Source organism: Typopeltis vanoorti, chromosome 9 (assembly GCF_054136105.1).
Source record: "Typopeltis vanoorti isolate ZY-2024b chromosome 9, IOZ_Tvanoo_1.0, whole genome shotgun sequence".
Classification (NCBI taxonomy): Eukaryota; Metazoa; Arthropoda; class Arachnida; order Uropygi; family Thelyphonidae; genus Typopeltis; species Typopeltis vanoorti.
Window position 1 is genome coordinate 73,102,568 of NC_143557.1, and position 25,487 is coordinate 73,128,054.

The window sequence follows — 25,487 nt, forward strand, 5'->3', positions numbered from 1 at the left end:
TGCTGCCGCTGCATGAACAAAATATAGCGGACAGAAAAAAAAAATCAAGTGAACAAGTCCTGAGAGAGATGAGCGAAACAAGAAGTCTAATTAGATCAATCAAAATTAGAAGGGATAGATGGTATGGACATGTACTTTGGCATGATGGACTTATGAAAAGAATAACTGAAGGCAAAAAAAATAGAGGGGAAAAGAAGAAGATGCAGACCAAGGAAAAAGCTTTGTTGACCACGTCAAAGAAAGCACGAGTTTGAGGAGTTACCAGGAGATTAAGAAGAAAGCCAGTGACAGAGCAGAATGGAGGAAATTGCTGCTGAGCTACCAGTCCCAAGACTGATGCAACTGATGATAATTGCAAGTTATTGGATTAGTCAGTTGGACTGTAATCATCAATCTTATTGTTAAAACATAGTTGTTTAACTTGCCTCAGTAATAAATCTACATGCACAATCTTATGACTATTTCTACAACTTTTAATTGCTTTTAGGAATGACTGTCCATATAATTTCAGTGTGGCCATTACTATTTCTGAATGTATTTTTGTTTCTTCTGCAGAACCAGTAGTTAATCCAGTAAATCAGCAACATGTTTCTACCATTAGTTCATGCAAAAAATTCCATCCTGTTGCTGAAGAATCAGAAGAAATTCAGTTCATTAAGTCAACAAACCATTTGCTAAATTTGGATTCTGAGTTTAGAAAAATGAATTCAGATGAAAATCATATAGTAAGAGATGTTAAATTTTGTTTAAGTGTTTATGTATTGATAACAGAACATATTTTAAAAAACTTAAAAAATGCAACTTATTCTCACATCAAAAAATTACTATACTCCCATTAATTATTTATCTGTATTCTTTCTTTCATAGTTACATGGTCATCAGCATTCAGTATGACAAATTATGAAGACAACTACTGTGTAAGAGTAATAACCTCAACTTATGGTAAACCATAATAATCATCCGATGTTTTGACTTCATATACAATTTACCATTTGCACATACAATTTACCATTGAAATGAAAAACCAAAACGTATGTCCTTTTGGATACATTCATCATGCTTTCCCCTCAGACAGTCTATCCTTCACTGTCTGCTGCAAACCTACATATACCAGCCAATGCATACATGCAAGGTCTTATTACCACTCTTCACAAAAACTTGGAGTCATTAATGCCTTCAAAAATATCTGTAACAGTTTGCTCTAATGAAAGCTCTTATGCAAGAATTACAAATTATTAGCAATATGTTTAGAAACAGTTGAAGATGGGAAGAATGTGGGAGTTGAATTTCATCGCCTAGTGTGAGACCACTGCTCCACTTATTGGAGGCCTTAAGTGTCTTGAAAAAGTTTTATGTTTGGTGTCTAGAGCAGGCTTTCTGAACTATGTAAAAAATAAATTAAAAATACAAAAAAAATTGCTAAAATACTTAAAATTGATAAAAAAAAAAAAAAAAAAAAAATGGGGGGGGGGATCCTTAGCTCACCCACAGTACAAAATGTACTATAGGTTTGCAAATAACCTTTTGTTGGTGAGAGCAACATAAAAGATTGCTATAACAAAACACCATCAATAAAATTCTTCACAAAACTACACCAAAAAATGGAAATAATATAGATTGCAGTAAAACCATAGCTATTCTATATGTTGAAGGGATATCAGATAAAATAAATAGGATGCTACACTATTACAACCTTAATGCTACTTTTAAACCACCTACAAAATTAAAAAAGATATATTCAACTCTTCCAAGGACCTGGACCTCCACCCCTCCCCAGCTTGCTGTGAAATATACCAAATCCAGGGTACCTGTAACTTACCTTATATTGGTTAAATATATGTAGTTTTTTTTTGTTTTTTTTAAACCATATGTCAGGCAAGTAATGTTAACAGTTGACCAAATAAATGTGACTTTAGCTCACTGTGTGTATTGTAATGTAGCTTGCCCCTTTATATACAGGTATCCCTTGCTTAACGCAGGATTTGATTAACCCAGCAAAATTGATTGCGACAATCCCTTGATATACGTGGCAAGATTTTTAATTAATGCGCCTTTAAATTTACCATGCAAAAACATGAAAGCCTCAAGGCGTCAGCATGATGACGTCATTCCTCCCACGCAGCTGTGCTGGAGAGTTATTTTGCTTGTTATCATAGAATTTATTCTGATAAGAAAAAAACTAAAACTGTTCAAAGGACCCTTGATAGTTTTTTTTGATAAAAAAATGGCAGTAACAAGTATTTATTAAACATGTACTTTGCATTCATTTTTTATCTTTCTTAAAAGAATACCATATAAAACAAATTATTAGCACAGTAATTGATCATGGACGAATTGTAATTTTACCATTGATTATTATATTTGATTAATGCGATTTTGGTATAAGCGGTAACATCGAGGGATTAATTAATCGCATTAATCAAGTGATACCTGTATATGTGTATATATATATATATGTTCAATAATTTTAATGACTTAAACCACCGAGATAATTGAGAATAAAAGTTGAATACGGACACTACTTTCGTTGGTAAGCCAAGTTCATCAGGTGTCAAAGTACAAAGATATATACAAAAAAGACTGACAGAAACATTACACACTAACAACAACAGAGCTATCAAGATGTTTCTATCAGTCTTTTTTGTAATATATCTTTGTACTTTGACACCTGATGAAGTTGGCTTACCAACGAAACTAGTTGTGTCCATATTAAACTTTTATTCTTAATTATCTCAGTGGTTTAAGTCATTAAAATTATTGAACATGTTCATAAACCGAGTCAATCTGCATACAAATATATATACAGTAAAACCCCTTTTTTAGACTTTTCAGGGGACTGATGGAAAAAAGTGCAAATAGCAGGAAATGCAAAAAAACATTAAAAAAAGGCTAAAAGATAACTTACTGCTATTATGTGAGTCTACATACTAGATTACAAAATTTAATAACTGAAAATAAATGAATTTACAATGTACTTACATTTATCTATTTAAAAAAATCTTTAATTGTTCATTGTTTTTGCTTTTCGTTTTTTTTTTTTTTTTGACTTAGCGCCAGATTGCTTTGCATTGAGTTCAATACTTGACCTGTTTTTTTACTATCGTGTTCAAAGTGGACATGGAGAGTCCAAGATCTTATGCTAAATGCACACGTGTTCTGGCATGCCAATTTACACGTTGCAGAATTGCCATCTTTTTCTTCTACCGAAATACATTTTCTGTCTTTTTTCTCCATGTTACTAACATGGATAATCCACCACTGCAACTTGAAAGCAACTTTCACATGCTAAATTACGTTGCAGAAATTCTGCAATATCAATTCGTACTGTGATTGAAAAATCACACTATTGCTCATCACTACAGTACTGCTGCATGTGCGTAAATCACTGTGATGGCAGAAATGAAACTACAGCCGAAAGCAACGCCACCTGAGAACAGAAATGCGCAGATTTCCGCTGAAATCGATTCGAAAATCGCTATTGCCACTGAGAAAAAAATGCAAATCATGGGAAAACAATACATCGTGAGAATAGGCCTTAAGACGGGACCAACAGAAAATGACGTAAATGGCAGGAAAACGTAAATTGCGGGAACGTAAAAACAGGGGTTTTACTGTGTGTGTGTGTATACATACATACACACACTCCAGATTAGAACCTTGATATGAAAGTTTGAAATGCCAGGTGATTATTTTGGTTTATATTAAATTGAAATTATTACTTTTGTGTGTGGTAGTTGTCTCCATAATTTAGCATAATGAATTATATATCTGTGTTTTGCCATATTTATAATTTTGCCATATCAATATAATTTATTACATATTTATGCAATAAAATATATTGATATTTTATCGCATCATTAGGACTAATGTACAAAGAACAAATATTAGAAAAACAAACAATGAAGAGCAGCTGGTGCCTGTTGAGATGCATTTTTTCCAGACTATTGCATTCAGAAGTATGCATTGTATTAAGTGTTTTTAGCATAAGCCTTGCTATTGGATCATTATAATGGAAAGATGCTTTTTCATAGATTGTGTCTTTTAGCTTGCAGCATTTTATTGAGGCTTCTGAATGTTGTGCAGCTGTTTTTGTTATAATTTTGTTGATCTTAAAACTAATTTAAGGCTATTAACGCACAGTATAAATTTGAATCATTATTTTTGTATCCAAGAACATTTTGTCATATTTTATTATTCTTCCGATGACTTCGTTTGTTTAGTAATAGTGTATGCTGAATTTCTTGCCAGAAATTTCTTATATGATTCTTTTCTGTTCATTGACTTCTTTAACTTTCTCTGTTTGTGATGGAGTAATTTTTTCTGTTTTTGCAGACATTCTTATCAAATGTGTTCCTAGCTAGGTCAGTCAGTATTTGTTCAGATTTTGACACTGTAAGGTTTGGTGTTTGTCAGGCTACTCCTTCACTTTTTCTCCAGTTACGTTTGTATATTTGAGTCTACAGTTCACCTTTGAAAGTTACTTGACTTTGATTCCTTTTAAAATTTATTTTTTTCTTTGCCTTTTATTTTTCTTTTATTATTGTAATAATTTATGGTTGTCATCTGCAGCATTGTAAAATTCCTTTTCCTTATTGACTTGTATCTTAAATTCAGCTGTACCTTTATTAGCCTTATACGTGCTGTGTTCCCAGCACCCTATGTCTTTGCTAACTCTATGCTACTTTACTCTTAATTAACTTTAGTCTGCTTAACATATATCTCACTATTAATCCTACTTAATCTTATTCCCTGTTCCCATTGCCAGCAAACAGACTTTAAGTTATCAGCCTATCTATGATATACAGGTTACGAATTCTCGCAATAATCAATCAAGAAAAATGTATTTGATTAACAACTGCTCCATTCTAATTGAATTATATGTAGTTTGAGAATTAAGGTAAGGAACATAGGCAAGATTATAGTTAATACACATAAATTCCTATAGCTAGTCGTGGCGATTCTCAATCTAAAGTGCATGCAGGTTTGCTAGTTTTTTAGAGATAGTGCATTGGCAATTGATCAGGCAAGGTAGTTAAACAAACAAAACATTTTATTTTAAGCTAGTAAGAAAGTACAATACACACACATCTAGGGGAGAGGAAGTCTCTCTCAGCCTATTCAAGTACACAGTAGCTACAACATACAATTTAGAACTTTGCACATAACAATTACTTATTCCCCACAATGCTAACCTATCTATTTTAAGTATGAAATTATTCCCTAAGTTACAACTAAACTTAATTCCTTCCATTATATGTACAAATTTACAATCAATATACCCTTTTGTAACCATAACCCATTATTTAACATTTCACTAGTAAGCACCCTCATTACACACACACTAATTCCAATTTTACCTTTACAAAACATTGACAGAATTGTGCTTACTTACAGTAACTTTTTTTTTTTTACAGTCACAGTCCTGTCAATTGAACTTAACTTCAGATACATCTTCATCATTGGTTACGATTGTTGCTAGGACGATGTGGCAGTTCTCGCTCCGGAAATTGCCAGACAGGATCAGAGCAATTATTCCATTGGTACTGCCGCTGCGATTTCCCATCAGTAACTGGAAAGGAATGCCGAAGTCTCCATTATGACCGCAGGTAGTCGCACTCTCCTAGCACGACCATGCATCCAAACAGGAATTTCATTGAAAAACGGCCTTGCCTCCACGCACACACTTGAAACTCCATCCTCCAGGAAGGAAAAAACTTCTGAGAGCCTAAAAATCGAGAACTCCCTTGGTCCGTCTCAGTCCTCTTCTGTATCTTCTCTAATCCTTTATTACTACATTATAGTTGCCAGAATTACCCATCAGAATGATGATGTCACTTCGGCTCCCTCTGCTTGTGTGTGTCTATCATGGGTGCATATTTTTATGTTCACAAGACCTTGCGAACATTTGTTTTTGCTTAGTCATCATTCTAATCTCTGTTAATCCCCTCTTTTCTGTTTTACATACAACTTAATGGAAATTATTTTATGCATTTTACAGAAAATTTATTACATTTATTTAATTAGCACAAAAATTTTATTTTATATGTGTTTGGAAACCTCTGTAAAATCGAACTCAATGATTAACGAATCACAAGAGATTTTACATTATTACTTCACATGAATTGCCATGGAATCCAAATACTCATTGCAGGAGGCCCACACTAACCATTATTTCCTCAGTGTCTGTCATTTTTCTCATTAAAATTGTTTTGCTCACTTTTTCAGTATTCTGTCTAAACTTCAAAAATTTGTCTATCATCACTCTCCAAATCTTTAGCCATCAATTACTTACAGTCTAGTTTCATCAGCTTGTAATCTGTTCATTCAAAAGTGTATAACCATAATTACATAAACTGCCACGTGGAAAGAGGGGAAAATAGTTCCACTGCATAAAGGAGGATCCAAGACTGCTGTTACAAATTATCGACCAATCAGCATATCAGGAGTCATTGTCAAGGTCTTGGAGAAAGTAGTCAAGGATAAAATACAGGAATGGATTGATGAAAATGAGATACTGTATGGGGGACAGCATAGTTTTGTGAAGGGTAGATCATGCCTTGGTAACTTGCTCAGGTTTTATAACACAGTGACGGCTGAACTCGATAAGGATAATGGGTTTACAGTGATACTGCTGGAGCTGACTAAGGCCTTTGACAGGATACCACATGGAAGTCTAATCCGTAAACTGCAATATATGGGAATGGATATAGGGTTGGTGAGATGGATAGGCGGGTGGTTGATGGAGAGATACCAGAGAGTAGTTTACTTAGGAGTAGAGTCCAAAAGATGGCCTGTGACTAGTGGTGTGCCGCAGGGTTCTGTTCTTGGACCACTGCTGTTTAATTTGTTCATTACTGATATAGGAAAGGATCTGAGAGGAACGGTTCATTTGTTCACTGATGATGCTAAGTTGGGTAGGGCAATAGTGAATGCAGAAGATGTCAAAATTTTGCAGGATGATTTGGATAGATTGGAGGTATGGGCTAAGGAGAATGGATGTCAATTTAATGTGGCAAAATGTAAAGTTATGCATTTTGGGGTGAAAAGATTAGCAGCAGTATATCACATTGGTGGAACTGTACTCCAGGAGATTGATGAGGCCAGGGACTTGAGAGTGTTGGTGAATAGGGAGTTGAAGGTTAGGGGGCACATCGCAAAAGTGGCTAAATAAGCTCATCAAATCACTTGGATGCTGAAGAATACTTTGACGAGCAGAGATAAGTAAGTTATTGTTCCTCTGTATCGAGCCTTGATAAGACCCCATCTTGATTACTGTGCCCAGATATGGTCACCTAGGTTTCTTCTTGATGGGGAGGAGGTTGAGAGCATCCAGAGGCGAGTGACCAAGATGATAGCAGGTCTATGGAATGAACCTTATGAAAACAGGTTGAAGATTTGTGGGTTACAGAAATTGGTTGATTGATAGACGGAAAAGGGGATATGATTGAGACATTAAAATTGCTGAAGGGTTTCTATAGGATTAATTCAGAGGATATTTTTGAGAACCGGACTGGTGGTGGGAAGACTAGGGGACATCCGTGGAAGCTGGTGCAAGAGTGTGGTTAGTAAGGGTGTTAGAGCTGGGTTTTTTACTTTTAGAGTGGTGAATGAGTGGAATAAGCTGCCAGAGTCTGTTGTGGGTGCTCTGACAGTGAATGAGTTCAAGGCAAGGTATGATAGATACTGTGTGAATGTCGAATTATTGTGATGAACATGATTTTTAGGGCCTCTCTCGATGAGTCTAAGGACTCCTTGGAGACGCCCGTAATAATAATAATTATTCATAAATCATTCTGCGGCATCACTTTTATTAACTATTAATTGAAGATGAAGCAAAACAGTTTCTTCATCTTCAAACAACTGGCTATTTTCTATCTAATCACTCCCTATATTATGAACATACAAATTAAAATGTAACGGTCCAAGTACAGCAATCCCTCAATTAGTGCGCCTAATGTGTTCTTTAAAACAGGCGCATTAATCGAAAACGCACTAATCGAATATAATAACCTATGGGAAAAAATATAATTCGTTCCTCAAATTTCTTTTTTGAACCTTAATTTTTTTATATAAGAAAAGAATTAAGGTATGTCTCAGAGCCTAGTTAAAGGAAAACCATGAACCTGAAAGACAAGAAAACATATTCAGAATATAAATATTATTATTCTACTTCTTAACAAAGAATTGAGCTAATGTAGTTTGGTGGGCATTTTGTTTCTTTTTTTTTTTCATACAACGACAGTATGGCCCTATTGCCTCTTCTACTCTTCTGAAAATTTTACTGCTTCTCTCTTCATCAGGGTCAGCCTCTCAGCATTGCTGTTTAAAAACTTCGATTGTACAAAAAATATTTTCAAATTGTTTCTGTGAAATCTCTTTTGGCTGACTATCAGTGGTTAAATTTTCTTCATATTCTTTGTGATCTTCCCACTGTTCATCTAAATTTAGCAGGTCGGAATCACTCAATTCTTCAGAATGAGATTTAATTAACTTTCGGATGTTATCATTGAAGGGGAGAAAGAAATTAAGGACGTACGAATTGGTCGTCAACATGCGAAATCACGTGCTCTATAGATAAAATTTCCCAACTGTTATACAAGCAAAATAGTTACCACTTTAAAAACTACAATGATCATAAAAGAGAAGTTAATTTTCCGATGTGTAATAATAAACAACTCATCCCAGAAGACGGGTTGACTACCCTATTATCGGAAGATTCTCCTTTTTGTGACATGCGCAGAAGTATTGAAGGGCCTCGAATCTGTGGGCATACTATAGCAGACAACATAAATTTTGGTGGTAAAAATTTTGAACATAGTATATATAGTGTACATGGAAGTAGTGTAGTATGTCATTAAAAATAACTTTGTAAAATGTTTTAAATCGGTAACTAAATTATTTCATTCTGGTGAGTAATTTTTTAAAATAGTTAGCCATAAAAATGTATAGATAGAAAATTTTTAAAATCTGTAACATTTATTTTTAAGATGTATATAGGTGCACTAATCGAATTTTAGAGGTGCAATAATCGAATTTGGGTATTGATTAAAAAAAACACACTAATCGGGGGCTCATTAATCAAGGGATTACAGTATACTGCCCTGTGGCACACCACTGGTCACTTGCGTTTTCTTTGATTCATCTCCACCACATGCTACTATTTGATGTCTGTCCATCAACTGCCATTTTATTAATGTCACTAGCTTCTATTTATCAATTCAAGAATCATGCTCTCTGTCTCATTCTAAGTGGTCTATTATTATTATTAATAATAGACTATTATTATTATTACGGGTATCTCCATGGAGTCAGTAGACTCATCGTGGGAGACCCAAATTAGCAAAACAATATCTGTCATATCTCTTCTTGAATTCATTTACAGACGAAGAACTCACAACTAAGTCAGGCAATGAATTCCACTCATTCACCACCCTCTAGGCAAAAAAACCTTTTTCTCATACCCTTGTCAACCAGACTCTTCTTTAATTTCCAGGGATGACCGCTTGTTCTTCCATCACTATCACACAGCTGAAACATTTCCCCTGCATCAATCCTATAAAAACCTTTCAGTAATTTAAATGTTTCTATCATATCTCCTCTTCTCCACCTATCAACCAACCTCTGCAATCCACAAGCTCTCAATCTATCAATGTAGGGAGCTTTTTACATCACTCACCAACTTAGTCACTCTTCTCTGAACCCTCTCCACAGCCTCCTCATCTCCAAGGAATCCAGGTGACCAGACCTGAGCACAGTAATCCAAATGTGGAAGTATCAGCACTTTATAAAGGGGAATAATAACCTCTTTATCTCTGGATGTCAGTGTGTTCCTCAACAACCAAGTAATCCTATGTGCAATCTTGGCCACCTTAGCAATGTGTCCCCTGAACTTCATCTCCCTATCTACCAACACCCCCTAAGTCCCTAACCTCATCAATCTCTTGGAGTACTGTTCCATCAATGAACACAGCTGGTAATCTTTTAATCCCAAAATGCATAACTTTACACTTTTCCACATTGAACTGATATCCATTACCTTTTGCCCATTCTACCAGCTTATTTAAATCCTGCAAACTTTCAACATCAGCTTGATTTGTTATTGTGATACCCAACTTTGCATCATCAGCAAACAACTCAATATCTCCCTTTAAGCCATTTCCTATATCATTTATATACAAATTAAACAACAGTGGCCCAAGCACAGAGCCCTGAGGCACACCACTGGTCACCTGCCTCATCATGGACTCGGCTCCACCATACACCATTCTCCTATCCATATCACCAATTTAGTATCCATTCCCATCTGCTCCAATTTGTGTAACAGTGTTCCATGGGGGTATCCTGTCAAAGGCCTTAGCAAAATCCAGAAGTACCACTGTGTAGCCAGTTCCTTTGTCCAACTCAGATGTCATTCTATTATAAAACGTTAATAGATTGCTAAGGCAAGATCTACCTTTAACAAAACCATGTTGGCCTCTATAGAGTATCATATCCTAATCCACCCATTCTTGAATTTTGTCTTTAACCAACTTTTCCAATACTTTTACCACTACTCCTGAGATGGTGATTGGTCTGTAATTAACTACTGTGGTTTTAGAGCCACCTTTATGCAAAGGAACCACTTTGCCTAACTTCCACTCCCTGGGGACCATACCAGAGTTCAAACTTAAGTTAAATATCGAAGTAAGAGGGGTTGACAATTCCTTTGCACATTCACACAACACCCGAGCTGATATTCCATCTAAACCTACAGCAGTGTTTGCATTTAAATTTTGCAATATATTAAATACCTCTGATTTCTTAACTTCAATTCTCACATTAGTTATTGCTACAGGTACAGAGATATCCTCACTTGTGTGGTAGACTGTTGAAAAGTGATCACTCAGTAACTTCACTATTACATCTGATTTTGTCACCTCAATACCATCAGCACCCACTAAAGTTATCCTTCCGAAGTCATTCTTCCTTTTACTTGCCACATAGTGGACTGTAATTTGTAACTTCTTGGAACCTCCTTTACATAGCAAGAACTATCTTGCTCACTTTCTACTTTCCTTGGGAGATGATGCTTGTGCTCAGACTTTCAGTCCTGGTAAGGGACACTGCAGTTTCCCTTGCATTTTCTTCTAAATGCAGGCTGATAACCCATTCAAACCTATGATATATTCACATTGAAATTTCTTAAAATCTGGAACATCTCTAGTTCATCTGCCTGTGTTTTCATACCAATCACTGTCACATCATATCATCCTTTTGACCCTTATGTGCATTCTGATACTGCTTTCCTGAGGTGTCCTTGTCCTTTTCCCATGCACTGCTAACATCATTCCCTTACAGCTTCTTATGCTATGCTACTGCATTTAATTGCCTTTGAAGTTGGTTATAATCATCAGTTTTATTAGTTCTAGACATATATTTCTTCTTGCAAATTTCACTTGCTTAGCTACCTCTTAGCTTAAGACTGTTTATGGTTATGAATAAATTTTCTTATGCTGTTACGGGATTAACCATTCTCAAACTCTTAATCTCATCCATCATATGCTGTTTTAGGTAATTATCTCTCACAGTAGTTGTATGAATTCCATTTCTTTCCATCCCCCCCCTCTCTCTCTCTCCCTCCCTCCCTCCCTCCTTCCCTCACATACCCTTTCATCTTCCAGTCTGTCTCCATGATTCTTCCTTCCCCCCCACAACCTATGGCAGCAACATTCTGCTATAAACCTTGAGGGGGGGGTAGGGTAATGCTTCTACTACTTCCATGAGCAGTATTTTCCTCTGATTTTTTCTCTCTTCCTGGAAAATACATATTCTTTGCATTCTTTCCCTACAGTCTCTTCCTCCATTAACAGTGTCATTTATGCCTATATTTTTGGCCAAGATAACCAATCCCAAAAACTTTTCTCCTTTGTTTCTGATCCTTTTGGTATTAGTATACATGAATTACAATATCCATTTGGGTCTGACAGTATTTAGTAATCCATTCAGATTGAGACCTTTAGAAACTCATTTGGCATTCCTTGATTGTTTTTATTCTCATAGTTACCACAAAGATGTGTGTGTACATGCTCTCCTACTTCCTTCATATAGAAAGTATTTATTATTTTCCCTGATTTTGCACTTCCATTCTCTCAGTGAGCAAAACTTTCTTCAGCCACTAATTCCAAACAAATTCAAGTACATTCCATCAGTTCCATCATACACAAGTTTTTTTTGTTTATTAGATTGACTTTATGCATCCAGAAACTTCGTGCAGTTTCTCCTATACAGGCCTACAGATTGACTCACTTGCTGTGGTTATTCTTCTTAATTCACCCTTATCATACGTTGGCAGTAGTCTTAAACTCTACTGTTGCATTCTATACATTTCACATTTTAAATCATTCATTATTGCCAAAATTATATCTTTCACTTTCCTTTAATCTTCACACCAGGAAATAACAATTTCATCATACACTCATCCAACATACTCCTAATCATGGAATAACTAATACAGTATTATACATGCCTTCTTACTTCCTTTTTGCCTCTTCCTTCTTATTGTTCTCTGCTGTAACAATTGCCAGATGCCTCTCCAGTCATTCTAGCTTATGCATCGTTCTGTGAAAGACTGTATATGCCTGTTGTTTCTCTTGTTAAAGCCACCTTACTATTCTCTTCATCTTTCACTTTTGTATTACCTTTTTTTTTTGCTAAACTCCCACTTTTATCACTTACATTTCATTCACCTTCATTCATTCATTTTCTACAGCACTCATATTTTCATGCCCCCCCCCTTCCCAAACATTCATTATGCCACTGTAAAAATATTCTTTATTATTTATGTTAAGTTATATATAAGATGGTTTTTTCTACCAACTGCGCCTTTGTTATTCTCTTACACGTGCACCTTAGGCCTAACTCACTTCTTATACTTTATTCAGTTGTAACTATAATCAGCTTAATATAGATCTCGCTATCAATCTCTTATAATCTTCTTTGTGTTCACACTGCTAGTGAATGACCTTTGTTATTAGTCTATCCACGAATTTTGAAAAATTGGTTTAACAACTGCGCTATTCTAAATTGTATATATAGCTTGAGAATTTAAGTATGGAACGTAGGCAAGAGCGGACTTAACATACACAATTTCTTATAGCTAGTCGTGGCAAATCTTAATCAAACAAGCTTGCAGGTTCGCTAATTTTTTGTGCATTGTCAATAGATCAGGCAAGATAGTTACACAAACAAAACATTTTATTTTTAACCTAGTAAAATAGTACAATGCACAAACAAATGGGAGAAATTATCTCTCTAAACCCTTTTACATGCACAGTAGACAAAATATACAACTGAACATTATACACACAACACTTAGTTAACCCTGTCATAATGCTTAGTTATCTAATTTAGACATGTAGCTGCTGTATAAAGTTACACATAGCTAAACTTCATTCACTACATATATAGGTTAACATATGTCTTCCCTTTCATTACCAAAACTTATTAGCTAACTAAATACTAACAACTTCCTGTAAGCACACACACACACAATTCTCAGTTGTAAGCTTTTAAGACATTAACAAAATTGTGCTTACTTACATTGACTTTTACAAATGCAGTTCAAGCAACTTGGACAAATCTCAGCTAGTTTAGCTTGACGTTGTATCTTCTTCTTCCTGTGTACTGGCTGTTGTTTACGATCCTGGTGGTTCTGCTGTAGAAGTTTTCCATGAGAGCTTAGGTTGATTTTCCATCAGGAACTTGAATGGAACTGCTGAAGTCACCGCAATGTCTAATGGGTAAACATGCTCTCGTAGCACATCTTTACATCCACAGGAAATTCATCAAAATTATGGCCTCTCCTCTTCCCCCTCACACCTGGGGTCACATACCTGGAACCAAAATCTGGAGATGACAAAAACCGAGATCCAAGAGAGAGAGAGAGAGAGTCTTAGGCCCCTTATATATTGTCGCTAATCCTTTGTTCTCCACAGTGTAGTTTCCAGGATTACCTACCAGCACGATGACATCACTTCGGCTCCCTCCGTTCTTGGACTCATATTTCTATATTCGCAAGACCTTGCGAACTTTTCTTTTTACTTCATCATCGTTATAATCTGGGTTAATCCCTTACTTTATGTTGTACATATACTCTAATGTACATTAAATTATGCATTTTAACAGTAGAAGTGTAACATTCATTTTATTACATTATATTTTCTAATTTTCTATATGTTCAGAAACCTCTGTAAAATTGACCTCAAATTTAATCAATAAAATTTATCACGAGAGATTTTACACCACTGTTTCACTTTTTGACATGAATACTTGTGACATCCACTTTTATAACACTTCTGACACTACTTACAAATCTATCACTTTTTGGTAGTAAATATGTTGCATATAAACTGCATCTCACAAAATCCCTCATTTCAAAGTCCTTTATTGTAATCATACACTTCGGCCCTATATCAGCTTCATTATAATAATATGTAAAATAAACTTTGTAAAAGCACACACAAACCTTAATAAACACTGTATGAATGTTTATTCTTTCCTTCACCCTCTCTCTCCCTCATGGTGTACTAAATTAAATTAATTTTCTATATATAAATATGTACAAAAAGATTGTTTTTCTTTTCAGTATGATAATCATTTTTATCCTGCCAAAAATGAAATGGTGATCACTTCTTATTTGTTCTCTCCAGTAAATTTATGCACATCTATATGTTGGAACATGACATTAGTGATGACTAGTCCTTGACCTGAACAGGAATCTAACAAGTACCTATTATTATTAGCCATTCCTTTTTCTCTGAATTTTTCCAGAACATTTCTGTAGGTTTATAGTCATACCCTACTCTGTTGTTTATGTTTCCAGCAAGAACAGATACTTTTTTTTACATGAAATACTTTCTTCAGTGGATCATTTCCTCTGCTTTTTCACCATTATACCTTTAGTGGAGCTATACACACAAATAAATCTCATCATCATCATCAAATTCCTGATATATACCCTCAAGGGGTGTATAGGATGTAGTACTACATGAAAAATTACATCATTACTAACTTCCTATCTACAACTTTCCTCTAAATCAGTCTGTTACCTATCAAGACTCCAACATTATCAGATCTTATTTCTATCTTCTAAGGCACTTTTTACTGTATTAATCCACCTATATCTTGGTCTTCCTCTGGATCTTTTTCCTGCCAACCTGGCAGAGAACACTTGTTTTGCTAATCTTTCCTTTCCCATTCTGTTTAAGTGACCATACCACCTGAGATTAGCTCTGCTGACGCATTCCTGGATGCTGACAATGTCAAGTTCTTTACTAATATCCTCATTTTTAATATGATATTGCCATTGATGCCATCTGTTCATGCCCCTAATCTTTCTCAGGACTCTCATATCTGCGGTCTCTAGTCTTTGCTCAAGTGTTTCACTTCTGACCCAGCTCTCAGATCCATAACTTATAATTGGCTTGAACACTGCCTTGTATACAGCTACTTTAGTGTTTTGATTAATTCTCTTATTCCATATAAATTTATTCAGCTGACTTCCTACTATACCAGCTTTGTTGATTCTATTGTCTATTTCCATATTTAATTTACCATCATCTATAAAATTGTGCCTAAGTAGCTAAAATGTTTTACTTGTTCTATAGGTTCTCCATTCACAATGCATTTGATATTTTCAGTTTTTCTGCCTATTTTCATTGTCTTTGCCTTTTTAATGCTGACCTTCATACCATATCTATTATAACAGTTATTCACTTTAATCAGGGAATTTTGCAGACTTGTCGTGGATTTATTTAGAAGTATAACATCATCTGCATAAAGCAAAGAGCCAATTTTGATATCAGGTTTAATAACACTTTCCTTCATAATGTGATCTATATAGATAATAACAGAGGGGATAAAGTACATCCTTGTCTGACACCAGATTTAACATTAAACCACCTTCCTGTACTTCCTTCAATTCTAACTGCTGACTTACAACTCAATTAAAGACTAAGTATTGCTTGATATAATGCTCCATTGATACCATATAACTGTAGCATTTTGAATAACTTCTCTCTTGGCACCTTGTCAAATGCCTTTTCCAGATCTACACAAATAAATCTTCATTATCTTATTATGGATTAAGCCAAGTGTCCTGTTCCAATCTCAGATCACCCCCCTTCCTTGCTCTTCAGAATATTTTCTGTTTATCTTATATTATTATTATGGCTCCAAAGAGTTGAAAGATTTGTCGACAGGGGAGGGGGGGAATGCTCTTTTATTCACTTTTGCTTAAATTCCTCTTAGACACCTCCTTGAATACATTCACCAAAGATGTATTAACAACATCTTATGGTAGCCCATTCAGCATGCTGATCACATGCCATGAGAAGAACATGAACCTGTCAAGCTTTCTAATGACATTGTCAGCATCCATGGATAATCTCAAGTTCTTTTCCCCCCCCTCCTCCTCTTCCTGCCATAAATTTCACTTGTATCTATACTGCAGAAAAACTCTCCATACTAATTTGTATGTTCCATAAGAAATCTGCTCTTGTGTAAAAGTTTAGTTTAATTTTAGTGTTCTTCCAACTCTGGTGTTTAAAGGAGATGGCATGTTCTGCCAGGCCAGAATGTCCAGGTTCATAACTTGATGCACACTTTGTTCTTAGAGTTTGAGGAGGTTATAGATTTTTTGGGTTATGGGTTTTTTTTTTTTTTTTGATTAGCTAGATATGAAAGTTAGTCCAAAAGAGAAAATTGGATGCAGGAACATTATCTAAAGTAAGACGGATTGAAGTGGGATGATCTTTCTTCTGGGTAATAAGACAGAACTGTGTTTTGATAGCATTAAATTTCACTCAATTATTTTCATCCCTTCTTGAGGATGGTAAAGATCAATAAGACATTCATTATGGAAGGTATTGAAGCTTGAATTTGAGTACTACAAGCCTCCTTAAATAAAGAAGAGGAATAAAAAGTACTATCATCAGCAAAACCATGCCTAGGATTTGTAGTCATATTGATGTATAGGGGTAAGAGTGTGGGCAAGAATATTGAATCCTGGAGTGCCCTTAGCATTGATAAGAAAATCTGATCACAGAAAACTGGCAATTCAATCACAAAGGGGTGGGAAGGAGACCATAAGATAATAGCTAGTTCAGAAGACCTTGATGCTAGGCATGATCACATGCTCTGGAAATATCAAGAGGGACCACATGAGTTTTCCAAATCCTTCAGTAGCCATTGTCCAAATGTAAGGTTAGTGTGTTGGGGTGGGGGTCTGTTGAATGATGAAATCCACAGGGAGTTGATGATCCTCCATCACTTTTGAAGGTATTGAAGTTAGAGTAATGAGGCAATAGTTTGATGGGTGACTTTTATTTCCCTTTTTTTAAGGATAGGCTGGATAATGGCTTGCTTCCATACCATTTGGTAGATGTCAAATGAGTATGACAGATAAGTGATGGTTTCAAGGCTGTTGATAATTTTCTGATGTTATTCTATTGAACACCAGAGCAGGAAATATTTTGTGGAATAGTGGGAGGAGATTTGCCTTGGTCGTCTAAACAAGAGTTAGAGGGAAAGACTGATGCCAGGAGGTTTGCCTTATCTTTGGAAATGTTATCATTGTACCATCAGAATGAGAGAGAATTAGAAACATGGTTGATCAGAAGTTTTGCCTAACAACCTTGGCAACAGGACCAGAAGGCTCAACTGGCATTTGAATAAGAGGTAAGTTTAGTGCATTTAAGTCTACTTAGTGTTTTTTTTTTTTTTTTTTTTTCCCCATCTGCATTTGTTATGGACTGTAATGTAAGTTGAGTGTGTTTAACATGAACCATTGAATGTAGGCTGAAATTTGGTCTTCAGTTGTTTGGTACATTTGTTAGAGAACCAAGTGCTTGGATAGAAGTGGATTTTAAAGTAGAGTGGAGAATAAAGGCATTCATTCCAGCAAGAATAAGTTTAATTATTTGATCAGAGCAAATGATTGGAGCAGGAAGGTTATAGTTAGAATTGCCAAGAATAAAGCTAATATCTGTGATGTATTTGAAAGGAGAATTTGTTAAAAGATCCAGGTGTTGGTAAATGATGAGGATTATCTGGGTAGAAGTTGGTGAACAATTTGTGTTAGATCTTTACTGATAGCAAACAGTTTCACTTCTCTTCCTGCTTGGTCTGTGAAGTTAAAGAAGGGGAGTCGGTGTAAATTATGGACATTGAAATCTCCAAGAAAAATTATCTCACTTTTGGGGTAATCAAACTGTGTTTAATAAATTTACAGATCAATGAATCAAAAAAGTTAGTATAGTCATCAGAATTTGGAGGGTAGTAAAGGCAGCTAGGTATGGTTGCGAAATGGGACAAGGAGATCTTTAGTCCAAGTAAATCATAGAAGCAGATTCCAAGTCTGAAGTCTGATAACCTTAGTCATGGATATTAGACCTTGACAAAAGCACGTTCTGCCCTTGTTATGGAAAGTAGCTTGCGTGATGTAATGTGGAAAGTTGAAACAAACTGTAGTTGTAGAGTATGCCAGTTGAGGTTTACTCATGATTAACAGATCTGGTTTGGATACCTGGATGTTGGTAAAGTTAATGTAGAAGTGTTTTACACACATACACACACACAATTTTATTTGGTTGAATTTTTTTTGAGGTGGGGGGATGTACTTTTGTTGATTGCAACAAAATCAGATTATCAAAATGCAACAAAAATTGTTGCATTTTGATATTTAAAAAAAAATTAAAATATTTGTGTTGGTGTTTGTGGAAGATTTTATCACTTGCAGTGACTATATAACATTTTATGCAATATTAGGAAAATCTACAGGACAGGGAGAAGGACTTGTAAGCATGATTCCCACATAGGAAGTGCCTGGACTCCATTCGAAGAGTGGTGTCAACTGTGCTCCCTGCATGCTATACTCAGACTGTCCCCTTGCACAATCTTGTCTGGTTTCTGTCCCTACTCTTTCTTCACACATGTATTGTGTGGACAAAAACTGGACATGTTCTGTAGATTAAACATGGCAATAGCCACTCCACATCTCTAATGAGCAGAGTGGTATTGTTTCACCGGACGATGAAAGTTATCCACCACCTGGAAGTCCAGTTAGCATTTCGTCAAACTGGGAAAGATATGCATATACCTTGACAGAGTCCCATTTGTAAAATTACTGGCATAGTTTTCAAACTTTATATTTTAATATTGAAAAATTAATGAAAAATTAAAACAGTGAAGTAAATGAAGATCCTAGATTTCCTATAGTGGAAATAAATATGGGAAGTTTTACCAGTAAAAATTACTTGTATTTGGTGCAGAAGTTAAGAACAATTGAAGACAAATTCAATTAATAAGCTAGGGATGATAAAAGCTTTCACCTTGCCATTAAAGAAACTAAAGGAATAGAAGATGGAAATTTGAGTAACCCCAGTGGAAAAGCTTTTTTTAATGTTAATCCCTACCTATAGACTTTTTCAAAATCAAGTTGAAGCAAACAGGTTTGCTATCAGCTTACATCTTCTTCCATACCAAGGGTAGTAACTTATTATGAGGTATTCTATTAGGACAGTTTATTTTTCATCTTTCCTTCATTATAGTGATTTAAAGAGTATTTCCCAGTTAGGATGATTGTTTCAGTCCTCGTTAGAATATCATTAGCTAATAAGCAAAAACTCATGAAAATACTTGAGTAAATTCTTCGGCAGATTGCCTGGGTTTAAATCCTACTATGGTGTATATCTTTGTGAAGGTTCTTAGGTAGAGTTGAATTTCATAATGTAATATGAGACTGCCAACCTGCTTAATTGGAGACTTGTGCCTTTAGAGTTTCACAGTATTTAGAACAGTTTCTTGATTATTTAGCCCTTAATCCATCTATGGTACCATTGTGCTGCAGATTTAAAACATTTGTGAGTGTAATTTGCTTTAAAAAAAAAAATCCTAATATCATATAGTATATAGAAAGTATAATATTTTGTAATCAAAGTCTGGATTTGAATATGAGTAGTGTAATAATTACCTCTAAGGGACATATTTTCTTCCTTGTATTTTTCCAAACATAGTTATCAAAATAATAAACTAAAAATAAAGATTATCTCTCATTTATCTGAAATACATTTTTCATTCAGAAGAACAAGAATGAAAATGATATAAATGAGAAAGGTATAGATGTTATTATGCAAGAAAATCATCCCTTGATAAGGATAAAATCTAGTTGCACAGATACTGCTGGGAAAGTTCCACTTAATTTAAATTCTTCCACAACAGTTAATGTAAGTATTATTGCTGATTCATAAAATTTTCCATAATTAATGTTTTCATGAGATTTATGTATTTTAAATATCATTTTTATAAATTTCGAATCACTGTCATTCTCTTAATAACAAAGATTAGTCCAGAGAAATAAAAAACAAATAACTGCAGTGAAATGCTGCTACCGTAGGTTTTAACTGCTCTGGATAATTGAAGAGACAAAAACTCAAAGGGAAGCTGGACCGGAATGAGTAGTGGTGTGCAGTGATTTGCCATTATGAGGAGTAATTTTTGTAGAAGGTGTCAAATTTTGCTTTACACAAACCTGAGGGGGGGGGGAATATGTCTACGTTGGATATCTCCTTACATAAATAGATCCACAGTTGGTAGTGAGAAAAATTGTAGATATATCACCAAATAAAACTTTGTTTTTTGTGAAACTATCCACTTACAATATTCTTTTGTTCATCTATAATAATATGACTGTTTTTTGCTGTTTCAGATAAAAATCTATTTTCTTTCTTCTTAACTTATGAAATCAAAACTTAGTTTTTTGTTAACAGTACAGAATCCATATTCAGCATAACACTCTGCATATCTAACTCTACTTCCATAGTAAGTTGCAATCTGGTTCTAAGTGAACATTTCTTCAGTATCTTATTTCTTTTGGTAAAAATTTTTACTGTTATAATTTTTAACATTTTTCTACAACAATTTTTCTATTTTTACAGTTAAAATCTATTAATATGATCAAACCATAAAACATCTGTCTAATCACTGGTTATATATGAGGACAAAATAATGCTGAAATTGTCAGTTTCCTGATTGCAACTTCACTTTCAAAGAAAGTAATACCAATGAGCACATATTATGCAGTAAATTCATACTCACCATATTAAGCAACTTCAGAAGCAGCTACTTTCATTATCCTTTTCTATAATGTTATACAGTGATCAGCATTTATTTTAGTAAATTATGGAGACTGTAACCTTGTTAAAAATAATTACTTTAATTTCCCATCATTTCAACCTTCATTAAGGTCATCATCTGGAGTATACACACATATAGAGAGAGACAAGCTACATTACATTTCAAACAGTATGCCAAAGTGACAATAATTTATTTCACTATGAAATACCGTGAGTTTGCATATTGAAAAGAATTACAAAACCGGAAGAAAACTCACGTGAAAAAATTTATTAGCATAGAATGTTTGCCTAAATATCGTAGGCATCATCGATACAAGAGTACAGAATGACAATTAAACATTAACAGATTTAAATTCTGACAAGCGCTCCACTTAAGTAGCTAATCTAAGATAACTATAAATGGTAAATTTCCTAACTTATTTTTTAAAAAAATTATATATATTTAGACAAAATAAAGTTTGGAAAGATTAGCTAATTTAAAAAGTACTATCTCCTACAAAGGAGATAGACGTAGACCACGTAGACAATCACATCTTTATATGATTTATTGTTTTTTTCGTGTTGTAATACTGTAAAAAAGAAATGAATAACATCCAACACCTAAGCCTGCCTGCTGCAAGGTTTTGGAGAATTGTTATCTGTTTGGGGTGAAACTCTACAATGTCATTATCAGGGAATCCCTTCGATACCGATGGCCAAAATCAAAAATAATCTTTTTATCCAATGTAGCCAGTATCATATGCAGGTAGCAGAGTTTTTTCTTCCAGAAACTTGTGTTCTTCATTCTACAAAAATAGTCAAACTGGCAGAAAAATACATGAAATTTAAGATAGTACACTAATCTCATATTCTTAATTGCTTCAGCCTAAGTAGCTAGTGTAATATAACACAACAATCAAAACAATTCATCCCAAACCTTTTACACTAGGAAAATTATAAATCATATATAAATAATTATAGACCATCATTCATGTTTCCTGTAACTGAAAGTTGTTCTTTTCTGAATTATTCAAAACAGAACTTCAACTATAAGCATAACAGAATCTCAATTCATCCCAACATCTCAGCTATAAGCATTTTCCTAAATCCTGCTTGCCTCCATGCAAGCAGTATTTTGGAAAAACTTTTAAACAACAGATCACTTGCAAATAATAAATGAAATTATTGAAGTATATAATGAATATAACAAATCACTATTGTTGCTTGTATTGACATAACAAAATATTTGAGTCCATGCTGTTCTTTCAGATGCTCTACTAAAATAAGTATAAATAGAGACTACTCTCTCAAGAAATAAATGTGTTGAACAAGGTGGCCTAATAGCCCTTAGACTTTTTTTACTGCTGCACTTAAACATATATTCAGAAAACTTGATTAATTCAATAAGAGTATCTATCCTCACCTTAGGAAAGAAACTAAGTAATCTTTGCTTTGGTGATATTTCCATCTTCTCAGAAAATACTACTGAATGGACAGGGATAATTGTGAACTGAACAACACAAACAGACTGGTGGGACTTCAAATGAATTTTACAAAAACAAAAATGATTCAAATCCTGTCTGAGATTGTATCAGCATTAAACATATGTCAGAATGTACATGAGACTAATAATATCCTTTAACAACCTAGAAATACAATCCAGAATAACCAAAACATGGAATAATTATTGGAGATTAAGCCAGCGAATGAAGGATGATTTGCCCATCTCTCTCTTAAAAGGAATCTAATGGAGGATCTGTTATATTGCCTACATTGACATATGATGCCCAAAGTTGGTCCTTGATAAAAAGAGCAAGAACAAATAGCAATAGAAAAAATATTTTGGGAATTTTAAATCGACAATTCTCACGTGCAGTGAGAGTGATACCCTCAATGACGTATCATTCTCACTGTAAGGGACTCTGCCATTTGAGCAGTAAAACGGTTCCACAGGCTGGCCACTTGTTAGTACATGGGACTGAACTAGTTAGTAACGAATCTGGAGGCTTCCTGATCAGCTAGTATCAAATCCTGACACTATGTATTTTGCCAGTTTGTGACTGGAGGGAGACAAAATACCATGGCTGCAGGGTGAATTGTCGAGATCACATATGGACAAGAGACTTAGTTCCTTCTGTATGGGCAGTATGTTTGCAATTCTGTCACTTCTCACTGCATGCCCCACTTCCTCTTTATCTCTTCCTCACCGAATTGTTTTAATCACATGGTTTTAAGAGTAATACCATGTGATTTTACTCTTAAAAATTAAAAATTCTTAAAATCTCAAGATCTTAAAAATTCTCACACAAAAAATAGTTCAAATAAACCCATAAAAATCCAACCAAAAAAAATCATAAAAACAACAGAAATCCAACCAAAACAACCCACAAACACTAATTCGTAAAAAAAAAAAAAAAAAAAAAAATTCCAGATCCATGGCTTAAACAGCAATATAAACGATGCGCACCACCACTTATAGTCATCTAAACCAGATCTACTATTCCTATCAGAACCTTAACTGATAACCTCAACAGTACCTCATCCGCCCAAACTACATATTACACAACTCTTTCTGCCACGAGCGTGGTAGTTGTCATATGCCTTTTCATATGCTCTCTCTATCGCTCTCCAAACAGTTGTTCATTGTACATCAATATTTTAATAGATTTTAATAATTTTTTCAGTTGATTGATTTACTACTTTGTTGTATTTCAATATTGCTAATGTTTTCATTGATAAATTATGATATCCCTGATAAATATAATTAGTATCTTTATTATATTAGTATATTATAACATTAGTATATTTATTATAATATGATATCCCACCTAGAATAGGTAGAATATCATATTATAAAAAATTAAGTTTTTTAAAGGATCATCATCATCAAATTCCTGATATATACCCTCAAGGGGTGTACAGGATATGATAGTATTTCATGAAAAATTTACATCATTACTAACTTCCTATCTACAATTTTCCTCCAAATCAGTCTGTTAAATGTCAAGACTCCAATATTATCAGGTCTTATATTTCTATCTTCTAAGGCACTTTTTACTGTATCAATCCACCTATATCTTGGTCTTCCTCTGGGTCGTTTTCCTGCCAACCTGGCAGAGAACACTTGTTTTGCTAATCTTTCCTTACCCATTCTGTTTAAGTGACCATACCACCTGAGATTAGCTCTAATAACGCATTCCTGGATGCTGACAATGTCAAGTTCTTTCCTAATATCCTCATTTTTAATATGATATTGCCATTGATGCCATCTGTTCATGCCCCTAATCTTTCTCAGGACTCTCATATCTGCAGTCTCTAGTCTTTGGTCAAGTGTTTTACTTCTAACCCAGCTCTCAGATCCATAAGTTAAAACACTGTCTTGTATACAGCTAATTTTTTATTTTGGCTAATTTCTCTCTTATTCCATATTAATTTATTCAGTTGACTTCCTACCATATCAGCTTTGTTGATTCTATTGTCTATTTCCATGTTTAACTTGCCATCTTCACTAAAAATCGTGCCTAAGTATCTGAAATGTTTTACTTGTTCTATAAGTTCTCCATTCACAATGCAGTTGATAGTTTCACTGTTTCTACCTATTTTCATTGTCTTTGTCTTTTTAATGCTGACATTCATACCATATCTATTGCAACAGTTATTCAATTTAGTCATGGAATCTTGCAGCAGATTTATTTAGAAGTATAACATCATCTGCATATAGCAAAGAGCTGAGATTAACACCTCCAATTTTGTTATCAAGTGTAATACCACTTTGCTTCATAATGTGATCCATATAGATAATGAATAAGAGATGGGATAATGTACATCCTTGTCTCACACCAGATTTAACATTAAACCATCTTCCTGTACTTTAATTCTAACTGCTGACTTACAACTCAAATAAAGACTAAGTATTATGTTGAATTTTTTCTTGACAATTATTCATAAGACTATTACACTTTTTTTTTATATAATCTTTGTCAAGTAGCTTTATTTTATCCTCCTACATGTTTCGCCAATCTTTTTCTATTGGCATCCTCAGGGAATACAAACTAGTAAGCTAAAATGAAGATTATAGACTAGGTTATAACTGATGGTTCTAATTCATACAAAAAATTGGTATTGTGCGTGACAATGTGCGTGTCTCGTTAACGTGATTTATTCGTTATGGCTCATGACGTAATTGTTATGAAAGTTCATTTCTTTGGCGTTTAATGAGCTGATAAAAGTTTTCCAAATTTCTGGTAAAATTAGACCTTGATTCTTGTTTAGGTTTTCAGTTTTACGGGCGACTGTAGCTGCTTCTTTAAAGGTTCTTGAATGGTATTATCTTCTATG

General features: G+C 34.5%; 1 protein-coding gene across 4 annotated transcripts in view; it reads left to right on the plus strand.

Moving 5' to 3' along the window:
* The window catches only part of nbs (nibrin), a 285,502-nt gene that overhangs the window by 165,898 nt on the left and 94,117 nt on the right, over nucleotides 1-25,487 (plus strand). For 3 of the 4 annotated variants that reach the window (XM_090397995.1, XM_090397997.1, XM_090397998.1), the window contains 2 exons: nucleotides 556-725; nucleotides 20,118-20,261. In XM_090397995.1, coding sequence (XP_090254121.1) covers nucleotides 556-725; nucleotides 20,118-20,261 — 314 coding nt within the window. The remainder of the gene's footprint in view (nucleotides 1-555; nucleotides 726-20,117; nucleotides 20,262-25,487) is intronic. The other variant, XM_090397996.1, reaches the window with a different exon arrangement.